The 27392-nt window shown below is 63.0% G+C and overlaps 3 protein-coding genes across 3 annotated transcripts; 1 reads left to right on the forward strand and 2 right to left on the reverse strand.

Moving 5' to 3' along the window:
- Positions 1-4345: 4345 nt before the first annotated feature.
- LOC309683700 (B-cell differentiation antigen CD72-like) lies at positions 4346-6623 on the reverse strand (the record flags this gene model as incomplete). Its single annotated transcript, XM_082498022.1, has 6 exons — positions 4346-4493; positions 4830-4912; positions 5157-5305; positions 5428-5742; positions 6279-6368; positions 6479-6623. 6 exons carry the CDS (start codon positions 6621-6623, stop codon positions 4346-4348), a joined length of 930 nt encoding a protein of 309 aa, XP_082354148.1.
- A 1712-nt stretch (positions 6624-8335) lies between these two features.
- On the forward strand, positions 8336-11667 carry LOC309683701 (B-cell differentiation antigen CD72-like; the record flags this gene model as incomplete). The annotated part of the gene is made up of 7 exons (XM_082498023.1): positions 8336-8420; positions 8506-8601; positions 8815-8904; positions 9403-9717; positions 9964-10112; positions 10451-10602; positions 11526-11667. 7 exons carry the CDS (start codon positions 8336-8338, stop codon positions 11665-11667), a joined length of 1029 nt encoding a protein of 342 aa, XP_082354149.1.
- Positions 11668-13259: 1592 nt separating this feature from the next.
- TESK1 (testis associated actin remodelling kinase 1) lies at positions 13260-25676 on the reverse strand (the record flags this gene model as incomplete). The annotated part of the gene is made up of 10 exons (XM_082497266.1): positions 13260-15266; positions 15509-15659; positions 15792-15881; positions 16382-16465; positions 16713-16803; positions 17161-17243; positions 17419-17565; positions 17795-17843; positions 17983-18104; positions 25458-25676. 10 exons carry the CDS (start codon positions 25674-25676, stop codon positions 14230-14232), a joined length of 2073 nt encoding a protein of 690 aa, XP_082353392.1. The 3' UTR covers positions 13260-14229.
- Positions 25677-27392: the final 1716 nt, after the last annotated feature.

Raw genomic sequence — 27392 nt, forward strand, 5'->3', positions numbered from 1 at the left:
TTTCTGAACATGAAGAAGTGGCTCCACCTCACATGCTCTTGGCCACAGCCTGCCACCTGACTGTGGTGGAGCAAGGCAGGACCGAGTTCCTGAACTGCTGCTGCTGAAGGCAGTGCCGCATGCATGCCCCAGAGCGTGGTCTACGCTGACCTGAAGTTTGCCGCGACACCCCCACTCACCACCCCCGCCTGCTCCACAACCCCCGATGAGGAAGACAGCCCCTACGAGAACGTGCTGCTGGGGCCAGTGCCCGTGGCGCCCAGCCCAGGTGAGAGCCCGGCCGTGGCCACCGCCACAGGGATGCCCCAGTGTGGGGTGGGCAGTGGGTGGTGGCAGTGGGACCACGGGGTGATGTCTGTGGGCACTCATCTCTTGCAGGTCGCTGGCCGCGGCATTGGCGCATCCCCGCAGGGCTGCTGGCAGCCAGCCTGATGCTGCTGGTGGCCACCATGGCTCTGGGGGCTTGCTGTGAGTCCGGGAGAGGGCTGTGGGGTGGGGGGGAGTTTGGGGCGGGGGGAGGGGACGGGAGCACCGTGAGTGGGTTTGGGGCCGGGCGAGGGCTGGGCTGCTGGCAGGGGTTGTCAGGGCTGGGGGTTGCCCGGGGCTGGTGGTTCGGGGCTGGTTGCTGCCTCTTGCATGGCCACCCCGATCTGCCCTCCATCTGCCCGCACTGCCTCTCACTGCCTCCCCTCCCATTGCCTCCACTTTCCCTTCCCTTTGCTCTCCCTCCCCTTACCTTCCACTTACCTTCCCCCTAACTTCCCTTTACCCTCCCCTTACCTTCCCCTTAGCAGGGCCTCCACCCCCAGATTGCTGCCCCTCGGGCTGGGTGCTCTACAGGAGCAAGTGCCTCTTCATCTCGGCGGAGGAGAAGACCTGGTGGCAAAGCCGTGAAGACTGCAGAGGGAAATCTGCTCAGCTGCTGGTCCAAGGCAACTGGCTGTCATGGACAGTGCCGGTAGAGAGCAGGGGGGCTGCAGCACCGCAGGAGGGTGGGGGTGATGGTGGGGCTGGGCAGACTCCTGTGCGGCCAGTGGCATCGGCATCTGCAGAGGTGCTGGGATGGCACAGTGAGCCCTGGGTTCCCATGCCAGCATGCTGCGGGGATGAGCACGGCCGGTGCTGGGACTCCCAGGCACCAGGCGGGTGCTGGGCATGGGGCAGGCAGTCAACAGCTTCTCTCCACGTGGCATTTTTTGCAGGAGAATGGTGCCATGTACTGGATCGGAGAGAAGTATCAAAATCATCATGATAAACCTGAGGGACTGTATGAGAATCTATACAAAGAGGTAGTCGTTTCATCTTGCCCTCCTGCACCTCTCCCAACTTTACCAGGCATGGGTAGAGGTGCTGGGCACTGCCCGTGTATCTGTCCCGGCTGTGGGACTGATTCTCGGGCATGGACAGTGCTCTGACCTTCCAGCCCAGGCTAAGGGGCTCTGGGACTGCAGCTGCGCTGGGGGGTCTGTGGCTCTGGCAGCGGGCTGGGAGTGTGGTTGTGGCACCTCTCACATGCTCCTTCCCTTCACCCTCTGTGCAAGAACACCCTATGGGAAGATAAGCAACTTCTGGTGCCCTAGCAATTTTCCATGGATCTGTGAGACCTCCCCCTCCAAATCTGAGCAGCACATCCAACACCCTTTTTCCTCTCCCGGCCAAGGGGTGAACTCTGAGACCCCCTCTCCATTGCAGGACTGAGGGACAGGAGCTGGGGGTGCACAGCAAAGGCACCCTTCCCCTCCTGCACAGCTACATCCCGGCACACCTTTGCCTTGGCTGCATTGCAAAGCTCTCGGGATACAGTTTGGGAAAGAGGGTGTCTGCATTTTAAAACAAGAATTATAGAAAAGAGACTGTTTTTCTGTGTTCCACACACATGCCCATGCTTACCTCTCCAGCCCCTGCTGTCCAGCCCCGGCTCCGGTGACCCGCAGGGAGGGGACGCCAGTACTGAGCCCTGCTCACCTCTGCTGCTTTCTGCTGAGGCTGGTTTGGGAGGTGCCTCTTACACCTTGTGAAGCTGGGTATGACGGTGCCATTAGTGTCCCAAACTGTCACCCTCAGGGGGTCCTTTGGTTTTACTGGCTGCCCCTTGCCTCTGTCACTGGCTGCCACTGGCTCCTGACCTGCCCTTTCTCCCTCCATCACCTGCCCTCAGCCACAGCCTGTCCCAGAGCTGTCTAGTCGGAGAAGAGCCTTGATCCCAGGAAGAAGGTGGAACATGTCCTGCTGGGCATGTGATGGTCCAGGCCCATGGGGGACATGCTGGTGGACGGGGAAAGACAGGCATGATTTACCAAGGGCAACTGATGCCTGTCTGTCCTGCCTGCTGTTGTGGAGTCCCCAACTCTGGAGTCATTGAATACCTGCCTGGACACCATCCTGTGCAACCTGCTGTAGGTGACCCTGCTCTGGCACTAGAACTAGATGATCTCCGGAGGTCCCTTCCAACGCTGACCATTGTGTGATTCTGTGATTCTGCAACACTGGGCTGTGGGTGAGGGGAGAGCAATGGGGGCCATTTATCATGAACCTTTGAGGTCTGGAACATGGTTTCCCATGGTCTCCTCACTGGCAGAATGGGGAGATGTGTCCAGGAGAAGCAGAGAATAAGGTGGGTGGAAACCTGGATGGCAGGAGGGCTGCAGGGGGGTTTCAGCGATGCCCTTGTCCAGCTGACAACATCTCTGTGGCGTCAGTCCTGGGGCTTACACTCCTTGAAGCCTTCACTGGTTCCCTGGATGATGAGAAGGGGGTGGCCTCAGCTAGCTGGCGGGCAATACCAAACTGGGCAGCAGTGGGTATACTGGAGGGCAGGACTGGTGTTCAGAGGGGCCTGGAGAAACTGGGTGATGGGAGCCTGCTGGTGATGGATGGGGGAAAGGGTGATTCTTCCAGCTGGAGAGGGAGGAGAAACCCCATGCATCAAGATGGGCAAGCAAGCAGGCATGCTGAACAGACCCGGGGGACCCATGAACCAGAGGCTGGACAGGAGTCAGCAGTGTGTCCTTGGGGCGGCAGAGCTCACTATCACCGGGGACTGTGGTGGCTGCAGCTCAGGGCTCCAGTGGAAGGGAGTCTGCTCCTCTGCAGGTGCTGGGAAGACCATATCTGGGCTCCCCAGGACAAGCTAGACACAGCAAGACCTTGTTTTGCACGATAACAGAGATTGCAGGGGACCTCCTGCAGTCCTGTCCCAGCCTCCCAACCTTGCCACGCTGTGGGCTGGCTCCCACACAGCCTCCTTCCACACCTCGTCTCCCAGGAGCTGCCCACATCCAGCTTAACACAGTGCTCCCCGCCTCATTCCCCTGTCTGAAAAATGCCTTTCTGAAGAAACACTGAGTGAAAGAGGGAGGGTCAGTGCTGCCCCTGAACTCCCCCAGCCACCCACCCCCCCAGCCAGGTCAGGGACAGGGCTCCCTCATCATGCTGCCAAGCTCAGGTCCCACCATGGTCTTAGGGATCTTTCTCTCATGGTGGCAGGGGTCTGCCCTTTCCCCTGTGTTCCCAAGCCTCTCCAGTGCTCTCCCCCCTCTCCCACTGTCTTAAGACACTGCGCCACACCCCCATTTACTCCCATGGCCTCAGGTCTCTCTCTTTTGCCTTCCATGATCTCGGGGATCTTCACTGCACCCCTATTTCTCCCATGGCCTCAGGGCTCCCTTATTCACCCCCCATGGTCTCAGGGCTCTTTAGTGCACCCCTTTTCCCGCCATGGCCTCAGGGTTCCCTCATTCACTCCCCCTCCATGGTCTCAGGGCTCCTCAGTGCTCCCCCATCTCCCACATGGTCTCAGGGCTCCCCAGCAGAGTCTCATGCTGATGGCACCACTGCCTGCACCCTCCCCAGGCAAGGTCCAGCCCAAAGCCCTGGGCAGGTGATGGAGGCAGAAGAAAAGGCAGGATGGAAGCCGTCGATGCGGAGGGAAGGGACAGGCAGTAAATCCACAGGACTCCCCAGAGAGGACAGGTTGGGGACACCCTATGGTGCCATCACCCCCCAGCTCCAGAAAGATGCAAATGGCACATCCTGCACCAGTGCACCGCCAGCAGCCCTGGGGGAGCACAGCGGGGCTTCGCTCCAGAGTCCCGGGTCACTGTGATCTGCGCTGGCCAAGGCACACGGGGACACACAGAGGGCAAGTGCAGGGGGGTATAAGTGTATGCATGAGTGTGAGAGAGGGGAATAAGGTTTTTTCCATAAGCCTTGCTTTAAAATACAGACACCTTTTCCCGTCGCTTTGCAACGCGGTTGAGGCAATGCTCGCTTAGGGGAGAGGGTCTCCGGGTGCACCCCCAGCTCCTGTCCCCGAGTCCTGTGACAGGGTGAGGTGGCAGCACAATCAGGCCTTGGCCAGGAGAGGAAGGAGGGTCTTGGATGCCTTGGTCAGTGTCGGGAGCTGCTCACAGATCCACGGGTACTTTCTATGACATTTTGAACTCTCTATTTTCCCGTTAACTGATAGCCCACAGTCTGCATAATAGGCATACCTAGGAGAGAGGGTACGTCTCAGAAAGGCAGTGACAACATCCTCACCATGGACACCTCTTCCCACAGGTCCCAGTGCCGCTGGGACAGGCAGGGCATCTGGTGCTGGGACCAGTCAGAGAAATGGCCACTTTCCACCCCACCCCAGCTGGCCTCCTGCTCTGCCACTTGGAGATCCGGCAGTGGACCCCGCAGCTGGGCTCTGCTCGGGGCCCCCTCCCTTGCTGATGCTTATTGAAGCATCATCGCCTCTGCCAGGGGGGTCTCCCAGGGGTGAAATAACACCTCCCCAGCATGGCTACAGGGCAGGGGCTTGTGCCAAGGACCGCTGCACTTACCAAGACTTTTTGTCATCCCATACAAGCGTTGACTTTGACTGAGAAAGAAAATGTGCCCCAATCCAGTATTTGCCACCATTCTCCTGCAAAAAATGCCACGTGGAGAGAAGCTGTTGACTGCCTGCCCCATGACCAGCACCCGCCTGGTGCCTGGGAGTCCCAGCACCGGCCGTGCTCATTCCCGCAGCATGCTGGCATGGGAACCCAGGGCTCACTGTGCCATCCCAGCACCTCTGCAGATGCCGATGCCACTGGCCGCACAGGGGTCTGCCCAGCCCCACCATCACCCCCACCCTCCTGCGGTGCTGCAGCCCCCCTGCTCTCTACCGGCACTGTCCATGACAGCCAGTTGCCTTGGACCAGCAGCTGAGCAGATTTCCCTCTGCAGTCTTCACGGCTTTGCCACCAGGTCTTCTCCTCCGCCGAGATGAAGAGGCACTTGCTCCTGTAGAGCACCCAGCCCGAGGGGCAGCAATCTGGGGGTGGAGGCAGGGCTCAGGCGCTCGACCACCCATGGATGCTCGGGGGGACCCGGGATCAGCGCCCACATCTCCCCGGCAGCACCGCTGCCCATCCCCGCACCCTGCCACAGCCCTACCTGTATTCACACAGGCGCGCAGGCTGCTCACAGTGCTCTCGCTGGTGTTGAGCCTCTCCTGCACCTCCTGCATCTCCTTCTCCGCCTGCCCCAGGACCCCCATGACACGACTCAGCTCGGCGTTCAGGCTCCCCAGCTCCAGCTGGCTGCTGTTGCCCTCCTGCCACGCTCGATGCAGCTCCGCTCGGGCCCACGCCAGCTCCAGCCGCGTCTGCTCCAGGCTCTGCTCCCGGGCGCTCACCTCCTGTGAGAGGCGGCCCTGCTCGGCCGCGTGCTCACGGGAGGCGTCCTGCAGGCTGCGGGTGACCTGCCAGTCTGGGGACAGGGTGGGTGAGGCGGGACACCGGGGTGGCACAGCCCAGGCAGGGGGATGTGGGACTGACTCTGCTCGGGGGGCAAGGTGGGCACGTCCAGGCCATGGGGAGGACAAGGTGCCCCCCAGATATGTCAAGGGGAGGCAATGGAAAGGCAGTGGGTGGGAAAGGGAGGGCGGTGGGAGGACACAGAAGGAGATGGGAAGGTAAAAGGAAGGTAATAGGAGGCAGTGGGGGCAATGGGAAGTTAGGGGGAGGGCAAGTGGAAGGTAAGGGGAGGGAGAGCAAAGGGAAGGGAAAGTGGAGGCAATGGGAGGGGAGGGAGTGAGAGGCAGTGCGGGCAGATGGAGGGCAGATCGGGGTGGCCATGCAAGAGGCAGCAACCAGCCCCGAACCACCAGCCCCGGGCAACCCCCAGCCCTGACAACCCCTGCCAGCAGCCCAGCCCTCGCCCGGCCCCAAACCCACTCACGGTGCTCCCGTCCCCTCCCCCCGCCCCAAACTCCCCCCCACCCCACAGCCCTCTCCCGGACTCACAGCAAGCCCCCAGAGCCATGGTGGCCACCAGCAGCAGCAGGCTGGCTGCCAGCAGCCCTGCGGGGATGCGCCAATGCCGCGGCCAGCGACCTGCAAGAGATGAGTGCCCACAGACATCACCCCGTGGTCCCACTGCCACCACCCACTGCCCACCCCACACTGGGGCATCCCTGTGGCGGTGGCCACGGCCGGGCTCTCACCTGGGCTGGGCGCCACGGGCACTGGCCCCAGCGGCACGTTCTCGTAGGGGCTGTCTTCCTCATCGGGGGTTGTGGAGCAGGCGGGGGTGGTGTGCGGGGGTGTCGCAGCAAACTTCAGGTCAGCGTAGACCACGCTCTGGGCCATGCCTTGTGCTGCCTTGATGGCCCTGGTGGCTCCTGCTCGGCTGTGCTCGCCCCCTCTCTTGGGGCTGCAAAGGAGAAGTGCAGCTGGTTTCTGCAGAAGCAGAAGTTTGCTGTGATGAGTGGCAGACAGAAGCTGGAAAGCACAGCCACGGGGACCGGCGCTCTGCCATTGGCCCTGGCACCTCCATCCTGCCCCCTTCCACGCCCCGAAACTGCTCAGGGTCCCCTGGGATGGGAGTGGGGAGGTGCAGCTCAGCGTTGGGGTGCTGGGCAGAGCTGCATGGCCCAGTCTACTGAGAATCGACCCAAATCCCTGGGTCAGGGGAGGGAGAGAGGAGCCGGCTTCCACGTGGGAACAGGTGGCTCTGGGGCTGGCGCCATCCTGGATGGAGGTTCCCCCTCTCTGTGCTCTGCTGCGGGGTTTGAGCATTGCTGCGGTGCAGAAACATTTACCCTGATGCCTAAAAGGGCTTTTCACATTGCAGCATGAGCTCTTGCTCTTCTTCCCTTCTCCTGGCCACGTCTCCCCACTCTGCCAGCAAGGAGACCACAGGAGACCACGTCCCAGACCTCAGAGGGTCATGATAAATGGCCCCTATTGCTCTCGCCCCATCCCCAGCCCAGTTCTCCCACAGCAGCAGCCAGGCAGATTGGGCAGGGGCCACTTGCCCTTGGAAAATCCTGCTGGGCTCCCTGCAGCCACCACTGTGCCATCCCTGGCCCTGGACCACTGTGAGCCCAGGAGGACTTGCTCCATCTTCTCCCCGGGGATTGGGTGAAAGCTGCTCAACCTTTAGCTTTCCAAACCTCCTTCCTGCCCCCTTTGAAGCTGGCTGTGATTTTTGCCTTTCTCCAGCAATGGAGGACTCACCCTGTTCTTGCAGATATGATGGGGAGTGGCCTTGCAATGCTGTGCTCCACCAGCACCCCTGTACACCTCCAGTCCTGTCCTAGGAGCTGGCTGTGTCCAGATATGCCCAGATGGTCCCCAGCCCAGTGCCCCTTCTGAAACCCGCCTTTCTCGAGAAAGTTCAGCAGAGACCTCTGAGATGCTGAGGGGCTGGAGACTGGGACCCAGGAGGAGATGCTGTGACTTGCTGGGGTTGTAGTCTGGGGAAGAGAAGGCAAAGTGGTCTATGCAAATCTCTGGGGGGTGCTTGAGGCAATGCTGAAGCTGGGGTCTTCTAGGAGGGGACCAGGGAGAGGATGAGAGGAAGCGGCACATGCTAGATCATAGAGGAAATTCCCATTAGAAGTCAGGAGGGGAAATCTGCATATGTGAAGAATTCCAGCCCTCCACAGGGCTGTCCCCAGGGCAATGTGTTCCTGTGTCCAGGCTGGTCCTGCTCTTCCTCAGCTATCTCCTGGACAAGAGATTTGGGTCCATCCTTGCTCTACCACTGCCCTGACCACAGGCCATGTCACCCTGGCCCTGCCGCGTGCCCAGGGGGACCATGAGCACTTTTGGGGCGTGGGAGGGGATGGGCCGGTGGTGTTGGGACCAATGAAGAGGGTGCTGGTCCCCGCAGTTGTGCCTCGCTGGTCCCATCTGCTACAGCTCAGAGCAAACTTCTGCTTTTGCAGGCGCTGGCCACACTTCTTTGCACCCCTGAGAGACGGCACAGTCACCGGCCAGCAGGACCATCCCAGAAAGGCATCCCAAAGGCAGGGTGGGAGTCAGCAGGGCTCAGGGCTTGCCCAGCGCGTGCCCACATGGCCCAGAGCGTGGTTTATGCTGACCTGAGGTTCGCCAAGGTGATGGGGGGCCGGAGCATGGCCAGCCAGGCGCTGGAGGCAGGTGAGAGCCCGCAAGATCCCCCACGCTGCCCCCGTCGTGCCCAGCCCAGTGGGCTCAGCTGCTCTCCCCTGCCTTCCTCCAACAGCCCTCGGCATGGATGAGGCAGAGAGCCCCTACGAGAACACCCAGCCAGCGCCGGCAGGGCAGGACGGGGACGGGGATGGGGCCGAGTCCAGCCCAGGTGAGTGCCTGGCTGGAGCCCAGGAGGTCCTGGCATGGGTAGTGGGTGGTGTTTTGGGATGCTCCTGCTCCCATCCTTGAAGAGAGGAAGCACCCACACTGTGTCACCTGTGCCAGCATGGCACCACTCTGCTGCCTGCAGGCAGGAGGTCTGGGGGCTGCTGGGGGTTTCCCAGCTCGCCAGGTGATGCCTGTGGTGGGTTGTGTCTTGCAGGATGCTGGTCTCGGCGGTGGTGCCTCCCTATGGGGCTGCTGGCGATCTGCCTGCTGCTGCTGGTGGCCACCGTGGCTCTGGGGGCTTGCTGTGAGTCAGAGGGGTGGGCACTTGTGGGGCTGGGGGTGGCTGGGCTGGGGTGGGTGCCGTGGGTGAACGGGCTGGGGTGAATAGAGGCATGCCCACCCACACTGCTGGTGGCTGGGTCCCTCTGCCCTGTCTGCCACAAGCTGGCCTGTATCCCTCGTACATCACGGCTGCATCCCTTGCCTCCCATCACTCAACTTCTCCACCTCGTTCTCCATTTCTGCTACTTTCCCTCCCCTTCCCAGTGTTGCCCAGCCTCGTATTGCTGCACCCTCCCTTCCATTGCTGTTCTTAAACCCTGTCCTGCCTTGCCATGCTCTCCCCCGCCAGGTCCTGACTGTACACTCCTTGCTGTGTCTTTCCCACCCTTTCCCATCCAGCGCGGACACCTCCCTGCCTTGCCCTGTCCATCCTACTCCCCCCCCCAGGCAGAATTAGTCCCATGTCCCCCTGCCCGGGCTGTGCCACCCTGGTGTCCCACCTCACCCACCCTGTCCCCAGACTGGCAGGTCACCCGCAGCCTGCAGGACGCCTCCCGTGAGCACGCGGCCGAGCAGGGCCGCCTCTCGCAGGAGGTGAGCGCCCGGGAGCAGAGCCTGGAGCAGACGCGGCTGGAGCTGGCGTGGGCCCGAGCGGAGCTGCATCGAGCGTGGCAGGAGGGCAACAGCAGCCAGCTGGAGCTGGGGAGCCTGAACGCCGAGCTGAGTCGTGTCATGGGGGTCCTGGGGCAGACGGAGAAGGAGATGCAGGAGGTGCAGGGGAAGCTCAACGCCAGCGAGAGCACTGTGGCCACCCTGCGCTCCTGCACGGCTATAGGTAGGTTGATGGTAGAGCAGGTATGGGGTTCCTCAGGGGGCTGGCACCCCTCAGCAGGTGAAGTGCCAAGGCACGAGCACTGGCTTTTTTGGCCACATGGTGGGCACGGTGTAGTCCAAATGCCGAGGCTATGCCTGGTGCAGAGGCTGAGCCTGCGATGTCTGCTGGGAAGATGTGGGGCTGTTCCCGGTCCCCCCCAGGGCACCTGTGGCTGCGCAAACACCTGAGCTGCACCCCTGCCCCCAGATTGCTGCCCTTCAGGCTGGCTGCTGTACAGGGGCAAGTGCCTCTTCATCTCATCGGAGAAGAAGACCTGGGAGGACAGCAGAGATGAGTGCGAGAAGAAATATTCTCAGCTCCTGGTCACCAAATCCTGGAGTCGCTGGACTGTGCCGGTAGGGTGCTGGGGGAGCTGGGGGCAGGAGCTCCTGCATCCAGCCCTCACCTCACAAGGTGGGACAGTACCACTCTGGGGATCCCTGGCCTGCTGAAACATTGCAGGGTGCAAGGCTGATCTCTGGAGCACGTGGCTGGTGGTGAACATGGGGCAGAGAGGTCCTGGCACCCCTGGATGCTGCCCAAGCTGGACCAGGGGACCAGGGCTGCTCAGCTGTCCTGCCCCAAGGAGCTCCAGCCCCAGGGGCTCCCTGGGGAGATGACCACCCACTGCAAACAATGCAGCACATAGGTACCGTGGAAAAGACACTAAAAGGTCCTTTTTCTCCTTCCCCAGACCTTCCTGAAGAATGCGGACATCCCCTACTGGATCGGGCTGCAGAAGAGCAGCTTCCCCTGGTATGACTATGGCTGGCTGGAGGAAGGGGACCCAGATGGTGAAGGAGTCTCAGATGCCTGGTTCTGGGTGGATGGCTCCCTTTATGAAAGGTACCTGGCAGCACAGCCTCTTGCTGAAACTCTGTCTCCTCCAGCACAGATTTAGGAAGCCTTTTAAATCCCACTGGTACCCAGTGCCAGGCACAACTGGGCAACAAAGAGCATCAAAGCAGTTGAGGCTGTGGGGAGGTGGCTGCAGTGGTGTGACGAGATGTTTAGAGGCTGTGCAAATGGAAAGCCAAGACTCGGTGGGTGGCACACGCAGGGCATGCGCAAGCGGGAGGCAGCGAAAGGGGACAAAAGAAACCACAAGTTTTATTTGGGGTCTAGACAAAGCGTTCGAGCACCACCTCTATCCCCCATGTGCCTCCCTGATCCCTCCTTGAAGGGAAATCAAGCCTTCCCGCCTGCGGGCGGTCCCAGGCTCCTCCTTGCCACGTGCATCCCCTCGCCAGCTTGCCACGGCTTCCTCTTGTGGTGTCTGAGCGCAGTGGGGAGGAACAGACCCGTCTGGCGGGGTGCTGGGTACCCACCCCCTGTCCGCTGCCTGCCCCCCTCATCCTTAGCCCTGCTGTGGGGGGCTGGACCCCACGGTGGTCCCATGGCCCATCCACACGTCCTCAGGGAGGACTGGGCTCTCACCACAGCTGGGCGCTGTGGGGGTGAAATATGTCCCAGTAGCGAGGCTGAGATTCACGCCGGGGGGAGGCTCAGGGGAGTCGCAGGTGATGCAAACCTTTTGCAGAGGGGTTTTTTCAGCCTGCCCAAGGAAGGGCAGGGATGCGTTGGCTGAGGCTTCAGCCTGTGAAATCAGTAGGGGAAGACAGGGGGATCCCCCTCGGACTGCAGCGTTCAACCCCTCCCATGCAAACGTGCAAGTGGCAGTCATCAGCAGCCCCCGGGTGCCTCAGCAGGGAGCAGTGGACAGGGCGATGGCAGCCCCCTGATGTCTCATCCCCCCCCCCCCCCCCCAGGCCGTGGCAATCAAAGTCGAATGGGTCCTGTGCCATAATAAGCCGCGGCAACATCAAACCTGCCCAGTGCGCCGGTCCTGACGACCTGCACCTCTGGATCTGTGAGAAGGCGGCGGGGCCGAGCTCCCCTTTCATAGGATGATGGCCGCTGGCCACCACGCTGCTGCGGTGAGTGTGCCCATGCCAAGCTCTGTCAAGCCCTGGGGTGTGCGGGGCCCGTGGGGTGTGCGTGGAGGACTTTGGGGAGCCTGGACATCTGCGTGGGCCTTGTTGATCCCCTCCCTTGGGAAGGGGCTGTGCTGGAGAGAGCCTGCCCCCATCCCTTCGCTGTCTGGTCTGCAATAGCTCAAGAGATGCCCCCGGCCAAGGCTGTGGTGCAGCAAAGGGGCAAGATGGGGGAAACCCCTTTGCAAGCTGCCTTCCCAGCCCTGCTGTGGGCGGTGGAGGCTGGGCAGCACCTCACCCTCACCCTCTGCCTTCCCTTGCAGCACCTCCACCCCGTGCACCGCCTCCGCTTCAGCCTTGCTGCACCCCTGCCCGGGATGTCCCATCCACGCGAGCAACCCGCTTCCGTCTCACAGACCCCCTGCCCAGGTCTTTCCCAGCGATGCCCAGTGATGCTCGGGCATCACACAGGCTGGGGGAGGTGGTGGCAGTGGCCGTTTCTCCCCCGAGCTGATGCGCTTCAACAGAGCAGTACGGGCCCCACACCTGCACAGGGTACACTGGGTCTTCCTGAGCACAGGGACTGGTGTGTGATGGGGAGACTGGAGCCGGCCGCAGAGTGGAGCAAACCCTTCAGCCATACAACATCCCCAGCACAGAGCGAGCTGTGCTGCCGAGACGCAAGAACGTGGGATTGGGGGATGGCACAGCCCTGCTCCTGGCCAGGTCCCTTTCCCACAGCGAGGACTTTTTGCCTGGTCCCATCCCAGGAGCAGCTTGGCCACGGCTTTCAGGCAAGCCAGCAACTGCCTCAGCAAAGCCTCGGTGCCCAAGGAAGATGCTGTGCCTGAACCGGCTGGCGCCTGGGCTGGCGGCTGTGCTTTTTTTTTGCTAATTAGTAAGTAGAGCGATGACCTTTAGGATTGTACGATGTGATGGCGCCTTTCAAAAGCAAAAGCAGCTCTGGCACTTGCAGCGGACTGACGTTTTGCGAGACAAGTCATCAGGACTTTAAATAGTTACCACACACGTGCGCACGCGAAGATTAAGCAAAATAGCCCTGATGTAACACTGCAGCCAGGCAAGAGCAGAGGAAGTCATGTTCAACCAGGCAAAGACGCTCTCGGTTTATTATGGGGTCGTGTGTGCCATATATAGTTGATTAATTGCTACATGAATTAGCTTGCTTGAAGAGTGAAAGTGTTAAATGTTAAAGGCAGGCTTTTTGGAGGTGGCACATGTCACTCCTCTGCCTTGTCCACTGGTTGAACCCACTTTGTGCCAATAAAGAGACACAGCTTGCCTGCTCTTTGCTTTCTTGTGTACCACCACAAACACGCATTTAAGAGCATGAACCCAAAGAACCTAAATAATAAACGGGAATTTGACCGAAGCCATTTCAACCGAGACAGCCGCTTTGGGGACACTGAGATCTTGGGCTGAGCCAGGCTGGCTTGTGGCCCCCCAAGGGGCTCCCCAGAAGCCCCAGGCAAGACCACACAACCTTTTGGGGCTGGGGTCCCCTCTGCATCTGACGCGCATCCAAGAGACAGTAAGCAGTGGCCTGAGTCGCTAGGACATTCAGATTTAATTGAACACTTTAAATAAGCTGGGTATATATTACTAGCAATTATTATTAATAATAAAAAACACAAGAGTTCTGCGTTCACCAGTGCATTGTGCGGGAGGGAGGAAAGCCGGCTCCCACCCTTGCCAGGGGCTGGGCAGCCTGGCCACAATGCCCACCGGCCCCTTCTCCCCTGACCTGCTGCCAGAATGGCACCCCATCCCCTCTGCCAGCACCCCGCTCCTCACCCTGTGTGCCGGGGGGACGCAAGGCGCCGTGCCAGCTCAGCACCCAGCCCTCGGCAGCGGGTGGGCAGGGGCAACCCCAGCGCTGGCAACCAATCCTCCCTGTGCACTGGCCCATGGGCATCGCCCTTCTCCCAGCCCAAGCAGGGACCGGCTGCATTCCCCACGCTTGTGGGGAAAGCGTGTGGACACCCACCAGCCCCTTAATATCCCCTAAAACACACATACACACATTGAACCCTCTGCCCCCAGCCCAGCCCTGCTCACCCCCTGACCTGGGGGTGAGCAGGGGGGGCTCCCAGTTCTCCTGGGGGAGCAGGCTCATTGCACACTCCTCTGCGAGAGCCCGCAAAGGGGTGAGCCCTTGGGGAAAGGGGGGGTCCCACATCCAAGGTTTGAGCCCTGGGGGGTCCCACAGGGGACCAGCCCTGCTGCTCAGCGCAGCACTGCAGCGTGCCCGAGGCAGGGGTGTTATTGCACTTCAGTCCCCGGCAGGGACCTAGCCCACCCCCCCCGGGGCCTCCCCACAGATCCCCGAGGCTGACCCCAGTGGGATGGGTGCCCAAGCACCTGGGCAGCGCCACGGCAGCCACAGCACGGGGCACCGCGGCCACCGGTGCGGGGACAGACCATGGGGACGCATCAGGCCCCTGCCTGACGCTGCGGCTGTGGGCAGGGGGTCCGGGGGGCGGCTGGACACAGCCCTGCTCCCCAGGGGTCCCCGGCACTAGGACTGCGCCTCCGGCAGCTTGAGGCTGGGCTCGGCCAGCACCGGCCCCGAGGCTTTCTGGTGGTGGCCGCGGTCGTGGCAGAGGAGGCTCTTGGCCTCACAGTTGAGGTTCTGGTAGCGGGGCGGGCTGGGTGCCGGCCGGTGGCAAACAGAGGAGAAGCTGAAGGGACCCAGGCAGCAGCCAGGGCAGGGCAGCACCTCGTCCTGCTCCAGCACAGTGCCGGAGCCGTGCCCGGGCAGCATGGCCGCGCGCTCCGTCCGCTCCAGAGTCGCCGCGCAGGGGATGCTGAGCTCGGAGAAGCCGTGCTCCAGCCCGCTGCCCCAAGCCAGGGGTTTGCTGACCACCACGTGGTTGTTGTTGAAGAGGAGCCCGTTGGGGGCTCGCGGCTCCGGCTGCCAGGATCGGGCACCGGAGGATGCTGTGCAGATGAAGTTGCTGTTGGGGGGTGGCGGGGGGGGCTGCGGTGGCTCAGGGCTGTCGAGGCCGCAGTCCATCCGCTCCTCTGCCCCGGGGCTGGGAGGGGAGGCTTGTCCCCAAGCCGGGGGTGGGAGGAGGGCAGGGGGCTGGGGGTCATCGGTGGGATGGGGGGACCCCATGCCCAGCGCCAGCCCCCCCCGGCGGGGCAGCTCGGGGGAGGTGGGCAGCGAGTGGCACTTGCGGGGGGTGGCGGCGGGGGCCGAGAAGTCACACTGCACCTCCACAGTGGGTTCGGGTGTCACGGGGGTGCTGAGCTGGAGCGGGGCCGGAGGCGGCAGGTCGAAGGTGAGCGAGATGACCGACTTGCTCGGCGTGTCGAAGAGCTTGATCTTGCCCCCCTTCAGGTCTTCCCGCTGGGAGAAGGGGTTGACACGGGGGGACGAGTCCTTGGTCCTGGCCCCGCCGTAAGGCTCTGGTGGCCGCAGCAGGGTGGGCGATTTAGGGGGGAACATGTCAGACTGGCTGCGGGACAGGCGCTGGTCCGGCTGCAGGTGCTGGGTCCCCAGCTCGCGCAGGGGTGACTGCTCGGTGCGGCTGGCTGCCCTTCCAGCTACCCCTGGGCATGGGCACAGGAGCGGGTCACTGGCTGCCAGCAGCTCCCAGTGCAGGGTGCCACAGGGTGCCGGGCACCAAACAATCCAGAGATGCACCCCAGGGGGTGAAGAGTGACCATCCCGATCCTGCAGACCTCATGCAACCCCCGTCCCCTTCCCCTGTGGCTGCTGGGGTAGGATGGGACACCCCACATCCCCCCTCCTTGCATCCTCCCTATGGCCTGTCCCCGCAGCGCCCACGTACCATTGAGCGCGGCCGCCGTCCCAGGCGTGGGCAGGTTCTCCCCGGCACCGAAGAGGGTGGCCCCGGCGCCCTCGGCACCCGGCTGGTGCTGCAGGACACCCTCCAGGCACTGCGTGATTTCCAGGAATGAGGGGCGAGAGGTGGGCTCCATCTGTGGGCAGGAGTGGGTACCGGTGAGCTCTGGGGGTCTCCCCCCAGCACCCAGGGAGCCCTGCCCAGCAAAGGCACCTCCCCGCGCAGGCAGGGCTGCCCATCGCGCCCCGGCTGAGATGGGGAGGCTCACACTGCAACAGTGGAAAGCGAGCTGGAGGAAGGTCGCTGGGCAGTCGATTCCCACCATGGTGCGGAAAGTGGTGATGTCCAGGCCAAAGTCCTGTGCCAGGGAAAGGAGGAAGAGTGAGCTTGGGTGCCCTGGGGCACCATGTGGCCCGGGGGGTCCCAGGTGGCCTGTCCCCAACCTCCCCACACTGACTGTGTGCCACTCAGGGCTGCAGACCTGGCAGCACCCCTGCTGGGGCACAGCAAGGTGGTACCTTGGGGTCACCCCACGCTGGGACAAGGTTGGGGGATGCTGGGACACAAACACCTCTTGCTCTCTGCATTAATGCCACCATCCCCTTCTCCCACACAGGCTGACTCCGGGCTCCAAGGACAGGTTATGGGTAGAGCACATCCCTCCCTGGGGAGCAGCACGTGCTGCCAGGAGACATTTGGGACACAGCACCCCTGCCCCGAGGTGCGGGGCAGCTCCTGCACATGCAGCTCTGCCCAGCACAGGAGGGTTGTCCCCCTCATTTGGTGAAGCAGTCCCAGCCGCGGTGCTGCTGCCTTCTGCCCTCCCTCCCTGTCCCCCTCCCTGTCCCAGGGAGTCACCTCAGTGCGGGGCAGGTAGTCGGGGTCAGCGGGGATGCGAGCGATGATCTCACACAAGATGATGCCGTACGCGAACACATCAGCCTGTAGAGAGCAGCAAGTCACTGGGGGGGAGCCTGCAGCCCCCAGGCGACGTACACACCCTCCTGTGAACCCACAGCCCCCCTCCTCGCTGTGGAGCCACACCAGGGGCCCTGCCACCTCGCCAACCTGAGGGATGCCCAGTTCCTTCCCTCCCTGTGCCCCGCCGCCCCCAGGGCCACAAATCCTGCAAACTGCCAGCGGCACAGGCTTGGGTAAAGCCTCACGCATGGCAGCCACAGAGCCTCACCTTCTCATTGTAGATCTCCCCTCGCAGCACCTCGGGCGCCATCCAGTACGGGGAGCCCACCACGGCCAGCGGCTCCTTCTCGCTGCCCTCGCTGGAGGACATGGTGGGACATTAGGGGCTGCCTGCAGCCCCCTGCCCCTTTCCCACCTCTCATCCTCCCGCTGGGCCAGCCCGAATCACCATCACCATCTCCCTTCCTGGGCTAAGCCTCCTCCATGCACCCCACAAACCCATCTCTCCCCACGCACACCATCCCCTTCTCCATCCCTTGATAGACAGGCCCAGAGCATCCATCTGCCCCTGAGACCCCACTGCCAGGGACCATCCCCATCACTCCCCACCCCTGCTCTTCTAGCTGCACCTAAAATGCCCAGCTGTCCCCAGCTTCTGCTCCAAACAGGCTGGAAACCCCCCACTCCAAGGATGGGGATGGACGCTGCCCACGCACCTGTAGGTGGGGATCTTCTCCGCCAAGCCAAAGTCACCCACTACAGCTGTGTAGCCGTTGGCCTCGCAGCGCACCAGGCAGTTCTGGGGACACAGGAGGACCCCTGTCACACTGACCACACCAGCTCTGCCTCACCGGCCACCTCTACCAGGATGGTGCGGCACAGCAGTCCTTCCTGCTGGCCAGCCAGCCAAGCCTAGGGCAGCAACATGGGTATGGGACAACGAGGGCAATGGGATGCCTTGGAGCATCCCATACCTTGGAAGTGAGGTCACGGTGGAAGATGCCCTTGGAGTGCAGGTAGCGCAGGCCACGGGCGATGTCGAGGGCCAGCTTGACACGCATGGACCAGGAGAGGGGCACAGGGCTGTCCAGCAGCTGCTCCAGGTTCCCACCATTGATGTACTGACAGGAAGAGTCGGGCCATCGCATCACCGCATGCCCCCTCCCTCCCATAATGCTGGGTGCCCATCTCTCATTCCAGCGCATCCCCCAACCACCCCACAGCACAGACCTCCAGTAGACCTTGCCCTGCACGTGTGCCATGGGCCAAGAAAGTGTCACCATAGGTATTGCTGTTCCCTCCCCAGGCTTGCAGGAACCCTGACACTCATGGGCGTCACCCCGCTCTCACCTCCGTCAGTGCATGCAGCTGTCCCTGGTGCACACACACCCCCATGAACCTGCAAGACAGAGGGGACTTGAGAGTGGCCGCAGTGGGGACCAGCCCCAGGAGCTCATCCAGCGCTGGCGATAGCTCCAAACCCCCCAGGATAGGGAAAAAGGGGCCAACGGGGATGGCAGTGGGGGAGCAGGTCCTACCTGAGGATGTTGGGGTGTGAGAGGCGGTTCATCAGCTGCACCTCCCGCAGCATGTTGCCCCGGTTGCTGGTCAGCTTGTTCATTTTCAGCACCATGATCTGCCCCGACTGGCGGTGCCGCACCTGGGGGGGGGGTGGCAAGGGAGGCTGAGCACCGTGTGTCACCGCAGCCCCCCCCGGACACCAGCCCACACCCGGCACCCACCCCAGCTCAAGAAGTAGGAGCTGAGCATCCCGTGCACCCAAGGCATGGGTCAACCCAGGGACCGCTAGGGCTAGGGGGGCATTTCCTGGCACAGCAGCACCCCAAGGACCTCCAGTGCTGATGATCCCATCTTCCCCAAGGCACCTCACTTGTGCTCCCTGCACCATGCGACACCGCCCAGCCTTCCTGGAGAGACGACGGCAGATCCTCCAACCTGTGACCCCAAGGCAGCTGCAGGATGGGGGTACACCAGGGAGGGCTTTTTTGGGGTCAGTACAACCCAGCCAGACCCTACCAGCATAGGGTGGAGGACAGAGGGGGCCACATCACGCCCCTGAACCAGCCCCGGGGGTGGCCAACACTGCCCCAGTGCATGACCCCAGCCTGGTAGGGCACGGTGCTCTGACGAAGCTGTATATTTAGCTGGCCCCAGCCTGACGCTGTCAAGCAAGCTGGGGGTCTGGCCCCCTGCCAGGAACAGCCGCTGGGAGGGTGGCCAAGCACGGACAGCCCCCGTCCTCCTGCAGCCCTCTGGCACGTGCGGGGCGAGGGACGAGCACAGCATCCCCTGTCCCAGCACCATGCTGTGGGGACGGGGGGGGGCTGAACTGGTGCTGAGGGTCCCCTTCTGAGCGGGTGCTGGGGCTGGGATGGAATCCCCCCACCCCCCTCCCCAGAGCAGCAACCGGTGGAGGGGGGGACAACCCAACGGATCCCAGCTGCCCCCCAGCATACACCGAGCCGTGCACGGAGGCGCAGGCATTCCTTGGCGCTGCCGTCAGCTCCCCGCTCTTCTCCTTTTTAGTCGATGCTGGTTGAAGCTGCTGTGCCGGTGCCAGCCCCTGGCCTGCCCCACACCCCCCCTCTCCTCGGGGATCGCCTCCCTGGGCAAAACACGGGGCGGGGGGGGACTGGCTGGAGGCAAGGTCCCCAGTGCCCTCCATCCTCCTCGCAGCTTGGCCCCTTGTCCCCATCACAACAGGAGAAGGCTGGTGTGCTGGGACCTCTGGGGCTCTCTTCCCACTCCACAGCTGGTATTGCTTTGGGGAGCAGTTGTCCTGGGGTGCACACCGAGATTGGGACCCATCTAGTACCCAGTACCCAGGGGATGGGCAGCAGCTCTTCCCCACCAAAGGGCTGGGGGTGTGTGGGGGGACGGACGATGGAAATTAGTGCTTTATAAAGATCCCTCTATGTGTCTGGGTGCACCAAGGCCAAACCAGCCCCAGGCAGTGTGGAAGTGAGAGGCCAACAACCTGGCCCGACCCCGCTGTGCCACCACCAGCTCATGGAGTTCATGGAGAGGTTCTGAATAATTTAGCAGCCGCCTGCCCGTGTGCTGCCCGCTCTGGTTACACCTGCGTCACCTCCAGCCAGCTCCAGCCAGCCAGCGGGCACCCCCGGCCACGCACACAGGGAACACGTGGCAGCAGAGATCAGGATGGGCCCTGGATGAACGAGGAGGGGACACCCCAGACACCTGATGCCGCAGGTCCTCATCCCGGCCCCCCACCACACTGGCAGGAGAAGGGCAGATGGGTTTCTCCATGCCTCCTCCTCACTGAGCACAGGACGAAGCCCCTGGAGGGCTCGTCCCAGGGTGACGGCGCAGTTCCTGCGGTGGAAAGTATGGCTCCTCCAGCCCTGTGCACCCCATCTAATGGCACCCCAGGTCCTCCCCGTGCCCACCATCCTACTCACCCCACCCCATCACCTGCAGTGCCTGGCACCGCTGCCAGTTGTGGTGCCCAGGGACTCCCTGCCCATACCTGCACCAGCAGGCAGAGCAAGGGGTCCCCGCCACCCCATCCCCACCATCGCTGCCTTCCCTCCACACCATCCCCATCTTGCAGGGGGGAGACAGCTGGAGGCAGCACCAGACACAGAAACAGGGCTCCCATCCTGGCTTTGGTGGCTGTGCGGGCTTTAAGAAGGGGACATACCTGGCCAAAGCAGGATTGGCAAGGTCTCCCTTTGCCCCTCCAGCTCCTTGCAGACCCAAGGCAGCCAGAGCACGGAGGAGGCCACAGCGGGACCCCCCAGCCCTGCCAAGCCCCCGGCGCTGGGGGCTGCCCAGCAAAGCCCGGTGCTCCCGATGCAGCTTGCCCGGTGGCAGCGCTGCCTTCCATTCCCTTCGCACCCCACGCAGGGCTGGCAGGACTGGCTCGGTCGGTTTGGCTGGCACCGGCAGCTGTCAGGCGCCAGGACCCGGCTCGACGGCACAGGCAGGCTCGGTCCCGCCGGGATGGCTGGGGGCGGCGAGGCTCCGGCGCCACGCACCCACGGCAGCAACGGCAGGCGGCACCCCACGGCACATCGCTGGCACTCAGTGGCCATGCACCGTGGGGCTGGCTGGGTCCCTGTCAGCAGCAGCATCCCTGCATGGGGCAGCAGCCCCCCGGGGCTCAGCCCCACATAGCCGGGACGTGCCTGTGGCTTAATTCCTTGTTAATCAGCCTTCTGCCATTGCAATGGGCCAGGTCAGGTCCAAACGCAGCCACATGGCGCCTAACGCCTTAATCCTGGAGGGGAGGCAGCTTTGGGGAGGGAATGTCCAGTGAAAGCCCCTTCCCTGGGATTTCATAGAATCATAGAATGGTTTATGTTGGAAGGGATCTTGAAGATCATCAAATTCCAACCCCCCTGCCATAGGCAGGGACACCTCCCACTACACCAGGTTGCCCAAGGCCCCATCCAGCCTGGCCTTGAACACCTCCAGGGATGGGGCCTCAACAACCTCTCTGAGCAACCTGTTCCAGTGCCTCACCACCCTCAAAGTGAAAAACTTCTTCCTAATGTTTAACCTGAACCTGCCCTCTTCCAGTTTAAAGCCATTGCCCCTCATCCTATCACTACATGCCCTAGTAAAAAGTCCTTCCCCAGCTTCTCCCATTTCTCCGAAGGACCCCAGGAGCCCCTGGCCCGCACAGCCCTGCGCTGCTGCTCTGCTCCAGGACTCCATCCCTGGGGGCCGGGAGGGCTGCAGGGACTCCCAGGACAGCCCCATCCCCACGCACATGGGGCAAAGACCCCCCCAGTGTCCGTGGCTCAACACCAGCCCCTGCCTGGGCTGGCAGGGAAGGTGTTATGCTCCCTTGGGCTTCCCATGGCCTTCCACATGCGTTGGCCAGTTTACCCAGTCCAGCCAGGTGCTAGGACCCCCCAGCAGGGGACTGCTTCAGGGGCCGCCCTCCAGAAGCAGTCATAGCAGAGGAGGGAGCAAGCCACGACCCCAGGAGGGACACAGCCCCTTGCTAAGGGGGCTTCCCTCCCCTACACTGAAGGCACCAGGCAGAACCTCCCCAGGCACGACGGCATTCCCCCTCGCCTCTCCGCGCTCTGGCATGGCGCCCAGGAATCCCGGCGCATTCCCCAGAGCTGAGCTCAGCCGGGCAGCCATGCCGGGGTGCAGGGGGGAACACGAGCCGCCGGGCCACCACCCAGGAGCCAGCCAAGCCCTCCGTCCTTGCTGATGCCCACCCCCACCCAGCACCTCACAAGGGGTTCACCGTTTGGTGCTTCGTGGGGGTATGGTGGCTGAGCCGGGGTGCCGTGGCGTGTCGGTCCCCGTCCCATCTGTTGCCAGCGCGCGGGGCTGGGGGATGGGACAGGGCTGGCTGCAGCCCCAGCCCGGGCACAAGGGATCTGAGCTCTTTTAACAGCGGAAATTAGAGTCTTATTTAAAGAGCATGCTAATCAGAGCGAGCAGACGGCCTGCTCCCTCCCCACAGCGTTCCCGTCTAGACGCAGGGCGAAGCCTCCTTGCCACCCCCCCCACCGGGGGTCTCAGCAGCCATCCCCTTTCCCCCCCTGTGCTGGGGACAGGCTCGCACATAGCCCATGCTCCGTGCCCGTCCCCTCACCCGGGCATGGCGCAGGCAAGTCGCAGTCAGGCAGGAACATCATCCTGCTCCCCTCGCCCTGCAGAGCCCAGCGGGGGAAAGATGGTAGGGCAGGTAAGGGAGCTGGCAACGCCGCCAGTGATCCCACAGCCAGCCGCGACGGCTGCGTCTGAGCTCGTGGGAATCCCAGTAGCTCAACAGGTCTTTTACTGGGTGGGACTGGAAAACCTGCTCATCACGTGGAAAAGGCATAATCGGTCAAGACATATTTCCTCTGGGGAAGCTGAAGGAGCAGGGCATGCAGCACCCGCTCCCGATGAATGCTTGAACATCAGTAGCCCTCACCGCCCGCGCTCCCTGGAGCAGCACCACAGGCACACCAGGAGCTGGGGCAGCACTGGCGTCACACCGCAGTGGCGGGGCATCACCAGCCCTCACTGGCAAGCCCAGAGCACGCCCCGTGACAGCACAGGAGAGGTGCCGGCAGGTCCCTGGCTAGTCAGCACAATGCCTTTCCAGTGCCCGGGGCTCCGGAGCTGCGACAGAGAGGCCAGGACTGCTCCCAGCCGCGCGGCAGCTGGCTGACCTTGGCAAATTCACTTCCTCCCCGCCTGCCTTAGTTTCCCCATCTGTGTCACGCCGCTCCACCCTCCTTGGTACAATAAGGCAAGGTCCACCGATGAAGGGCAGCCAGCAGATAAGAGGGAGGGAGGGAGTTGTGTCATTAGTTGCACTGGTAATTGGGAGTAAATACGAAACCTCACACGATGGCGGGGATGCAAGCAGAGACGGGCTGGCGGCAGTGGTGCTGAAGCCCTCTCCCAAGCTCCATCGGTGCTGTGAGCTGCTAATTCCCACCCCGGCACCCTGGAAATGGGGTGCCAGGACAAGCACACCGAAGGGCTGTGCCCTGGGAAGGAGCATCTTGGAGAGGATGTGTGACAGCAGGGCATAAGGTGCAGGGCTGGATGAGCAAAGACCTCTGGATACAGCCCCCAAGGAGAGCGAAGCCAGGACGCTGCCCGCAGCCCCCACCTCCACTGCAGACCACACATGGGAAAATAAGAGAGGGATACAGGGAAGAGATGCAACAGTGGTTTAAGGGCTGGAGAATATGTCTGGCACAAACACACCCAGCTCAATCTGCTCAGTCTATTGGAGATGGATATTGCTCGCTGCAATGTCCGTGTACCCGAGAAAATGGGTGGGTCTGGTGCCTCTGAAATCGCACAGGGAAAGGCAAAGGGGACCAGCTGTTCCAGAGGGAAATGCTCTGCAGTTACAGCAGGTGATCGGCAGGGAACAACCCCCAGGGAAAAGGGCAGCTTTACATCACCCGTGTCTCCCGGCCGCTCTGGATAGCTTTTCCAAGAGAAGTGGCTGGAGCGGGATAAGGCTCAACCCAGAGGCAAGCTTAGGACACCAGGGCTCAGACACGCTGAGCCCTTTGGCATTAACATTGGGAGCACTGTCAGATGCCCATGCCGGTACCCCAGCAACCTGCCTGGCCCTGGCTGGGCTGTACACCAGGGATGAGCTACCTCTGTAGGGACAGAGATGTCCCGGTCTCCTCCCTGTCCCCCACACCCACCAAGGCTGGAATGAAGCAGGACCCAGCAGCCACATGGAGGAGGGAGCCGTGAGGGCCCACGGCCATGCAAGGCAACAGCAGGAACAAGGGAGGTGGGAGGAAAATGGGTCCTGTGCTGCCCTGCCAAGCTCCATCCTCCTTGCAAGCTCAGGCAGCCAAACCCCAGCTCAGATCCCAGGCCTGCCCCACCATCCTGCTGAGATCTTGGACGCAACCCACTGCACGAGCACAAAGCCCCATCTGGACCCCTCCTGCTCCTGCCTCCTCTCCGGCATCCACAATGTCGGGTCCTGACGCCTGATCCTGCTCCCACCCCTCCAACCTCCACTGCTCCCCCAAATCCTACATGGAAGTGGCCCCGCAAGAACATGAACAATGGGGGGGAGAAAGAGTGTTTTGTGGCTCCCGCAGGGCCCAGGGAAATGGAAACAGCGAGGCAAGGAGAGACCGTGGCCTGGCCAAGACACGGGAGCATCCATTATTAAAGAGCGGTATCCACGCCTGACATTATTAAATGCCTCCCTCTGCTCCGAGGTGCTGCCACGCACTCCAAGCCAGAGATCAATAGCAGGAACCTGGCCAGTGGAGAGGCTGTGGCTCCGCAGGGGCAGGAGGGAGCACGGAGGAGAGGGACCCCTCTGCATGCCTGCCTCAGCCCCTCACAGGACACCTCTCCCCAGGTGCCGAGGAGCCGGGTCTTGGGGTCTGCCTGCTGAGGGGGGAATGCCACCAGGGCTGGAGACAGACCCCACATCCCCCTGCTGGGATGTGGATGCCCGGTTGTGCTGCACGTGGGAGCGTGGTCCCGCACAGGGGGGACAGCACAGCGCTGCCCGGGACCCCAGCGACCATGCTGGGAGGTGGTGAGGGTCCTGCCCAGCCCAAAGTTGCTCATGGAAAGGGGCAAAGCCACTGGAAGCGTGGCTTAAGGGCAGTCCTCATCCAACAGCCTGTGGTGCCTTAAGTGACGCCGAGGACAAAAACAACACACACCTCCCCTTGAATGTGGAGAAGCGGCCGTGGCAGCAGGGCAGGGCACAGTACCGTGTGGGCTGGCAAGGTACTGTCACCACACACCTCTGCCACACTGCTGGGACCCTGAGCTCACCACCAGCACCCATACACCCCTAACCAGCGTGCGGGCCACACACAGGCATCCCTGCTCCGGCAGTTCCAGAGAGGACAGGGGACAAAGGCAGCTCTGGGCTCTCAGCCGGGGACGTTCCCCCACGCTGCTCTGCAGCATGAAACCCCTCTCCCAGACCCGGTCACCTTCGGGAGGCTCCCGTGGGGCACCCTGCACATCTCCCTGCCCAGCACAGACTGGAGCAGGCCCAGCAACGCTGGAAATCACCCCAAAACAGCTGCCAACACTGCCTCTGCCACAGGCACACCCCGGGCCTGGCGGGGTCGGGGCTCCAGGCTTTTGAGAGGGGTCCCCGGGGGTGGGCTGCCCGCCACCCCACCCGTGCTCAGACTCCCCCCTTCCCCCCACGGCCCCGCCGTGACCCACGACGCAGCGCTTCGGAGCGGTCAGCCTTACCGGGCTTGTAAACAGAGCCGGCGCTCCCCTCCCCCTGCACGGAGGGATGGCGGAACAACATCCCCGACGGGGAAGGGGCTCCTCGGCACCCCAAGGTCCCCGCCGCACGGCACCGCCTCCCACCAACACCCCCACCACCCCCCTGACCTCGCCCAGCTGCCGGGGCTGGGGTCCAGACACCCCCCCCCCCCCTTCCCTCCCGCCCCCCGCCTGCGTGGGAGCCGCGGTCCCCGGGGGATGCTCAAACCCGGCGGGATGCCTCGGGGACCACCATGCCCGCTCCCGCCCCGCGCACCTTAAAAACCTCGGAGAAGAAGCCGGCCCCGATCTTCTCGCAGTAGAAGTCGTCGATGCGGGCCAGGGTGGAGACGGCGCTGCGCAGCGCCCGGTACGAGGAGGGCCGCAGCCGCCCGCAGCCCGGCCAGGGCCCCGCCGCCTCCCCTTCGCCCTCCCCGGGCCGCCGCGGCAGCTTCTCCCACTCCATGTCGGTCCCGCCGAGCACACCCAGCGCCATTCACATCCCCGCCCGGGCCTCCCTCCACCCTCCCCGCGACGTCTCCCCACCCACCCTCCCACCCGCGACCCCCCCTTCGCCCGCCCGCCCGCCCGCCGCGGTCCTCCCGGGGCGATGCTAGCGGAGGCGGCGGCGGCGGCGGCGGCGGCGGCGCGGGGCGGGCGGCGCGGCGGGGCGCACGGCGCTCATGGCCCGGGCAGCCCCGACCCCCGCCGCGGCCCGGCGCTGCGCCTCCGCCGCCCCGAGCGCTGGCACCGGCGGGGAGGAGCCGGGGCGGGGACAGCCCTTAACTCCTTGGGACCCGCCGCCGCCGCGTCCTGACAGAGCTTTCTCCTCCCTCCCCCCCCCTCCGGCCCCCCTCCCGCCTCCGCACCGGCGGGGATCCCCCACGCCCCGGTGTCCGCCGTACCACCAGCCCCGGCCCCTGCAAGGTGCCTGGGTGCCGAGGTGGCATCTCTGTACGCGCCTGAATGGGCTATGGGGACGTGAGCACACGGTGCACGGCTTGGACAGACTACATGGACACGGTGCTCTGATCTGCCCCTACTCCGGGCCCTGCCTGGATGCTCCTTGTAGATGTGGGACTTTCATTCTCCCCTGGATCCCACCTGGATGCTCCTCGTAGATGCTGGGCTCCCATTCTCCCCTGGACCCTGCCTGGATGCTCCTTGTAGATGTGGGATTCTCATTCTCCCCTGGATCCTGCCTGGATGCTCCTTGTAGATGCAGGACTCCTCATAGCACCCAGTCCCTGAGCGGATGGGCCAAGGGTGTGGGGATGTGATCCAGCCCCACCCCATACAGTGTTGTTCATCCAATTCCCCCCTTACAAGCAGCTGCTGCCAGGATGGGCTGCATTGGTGCATTCTCGTATCTCTCCTTACAGCCATCACTAGGCTGGATGGATGCTGTGGATGTGGGGCTCTGCTCCTCCCTGTGCACCCACCCCTGCCTGGACCCCTGGGGTCTGTCCCCACAGGAGCAGGGAAATGCAACCTCTTGGTCACAGTATGCCCAGTGCCTGTTGTGCCCCTTCGCAATTCTCTGTTTCCTGAGCTCTTTCACTTGTCTCTGGTTTCCTCCTGCTCCCTGCTCCCCCCATGGACTTTTCCCTGCTCCGCTGCTGATTTGTCCTGACTTTCCTGCCCAGGGGCTCCCTGCAGCTGGATCTGACCTTGCTCCATTCCAGACATTTTGCTGCTGCTCCCCTTGGCACCCACCTGCCTGTACTGGCCCAACCCTGCCCCAGCCACCTCCCCGGGTGCTGCCCCAACCTTCCTGTGCTGCCCAGCCACCACTGCAGCCACCCCCCAGACTACTTTGTTCCAGCTGTTTCCCTGTGCCGTACAGCTGGCTCCACATTCTCTGCCGGAAAAAGCAGCCACACAGAGTCTCTCCTGGTGTTGCATTTTTTGGCCAGTGCTCAGCTCCAGGTGCCACCGAACACAGTGTAAACACCGTGGACTGTGAGCCCTGGGTTTTCTTCCTTGTCCCAGGAGGGAGAACAACTCTGTGGGCTAGAGCAGGCGAACTGAGCCTCTTACTTCTTTCTAGTGGGAGCAGCACCCTGTCCCCCCCAATAAATACGTAGTACTTCTGCTCTTTCACAGAAAGGAGTGGGTCTGTGCAGGGCAAGTTTCCTACATGTAGGGAGGCAGACACCAGGGACAGGGCTCTGCCGGTCCCTGCCTGGTGGGGTCTGAGCCATCCCTTCCC

This window comes from Vanellus vanellus (genome assembly GCF_965231255.1).
Source record: "Vanellus vanellus genome assembly, chromosome: Z".
Classification (NCBI taxonomy): Eukaryota; Metazoa; Chordata; class Aves; order Charadriiformes; family Charadriidae; genus Vanellus; species Vanellus vanellus.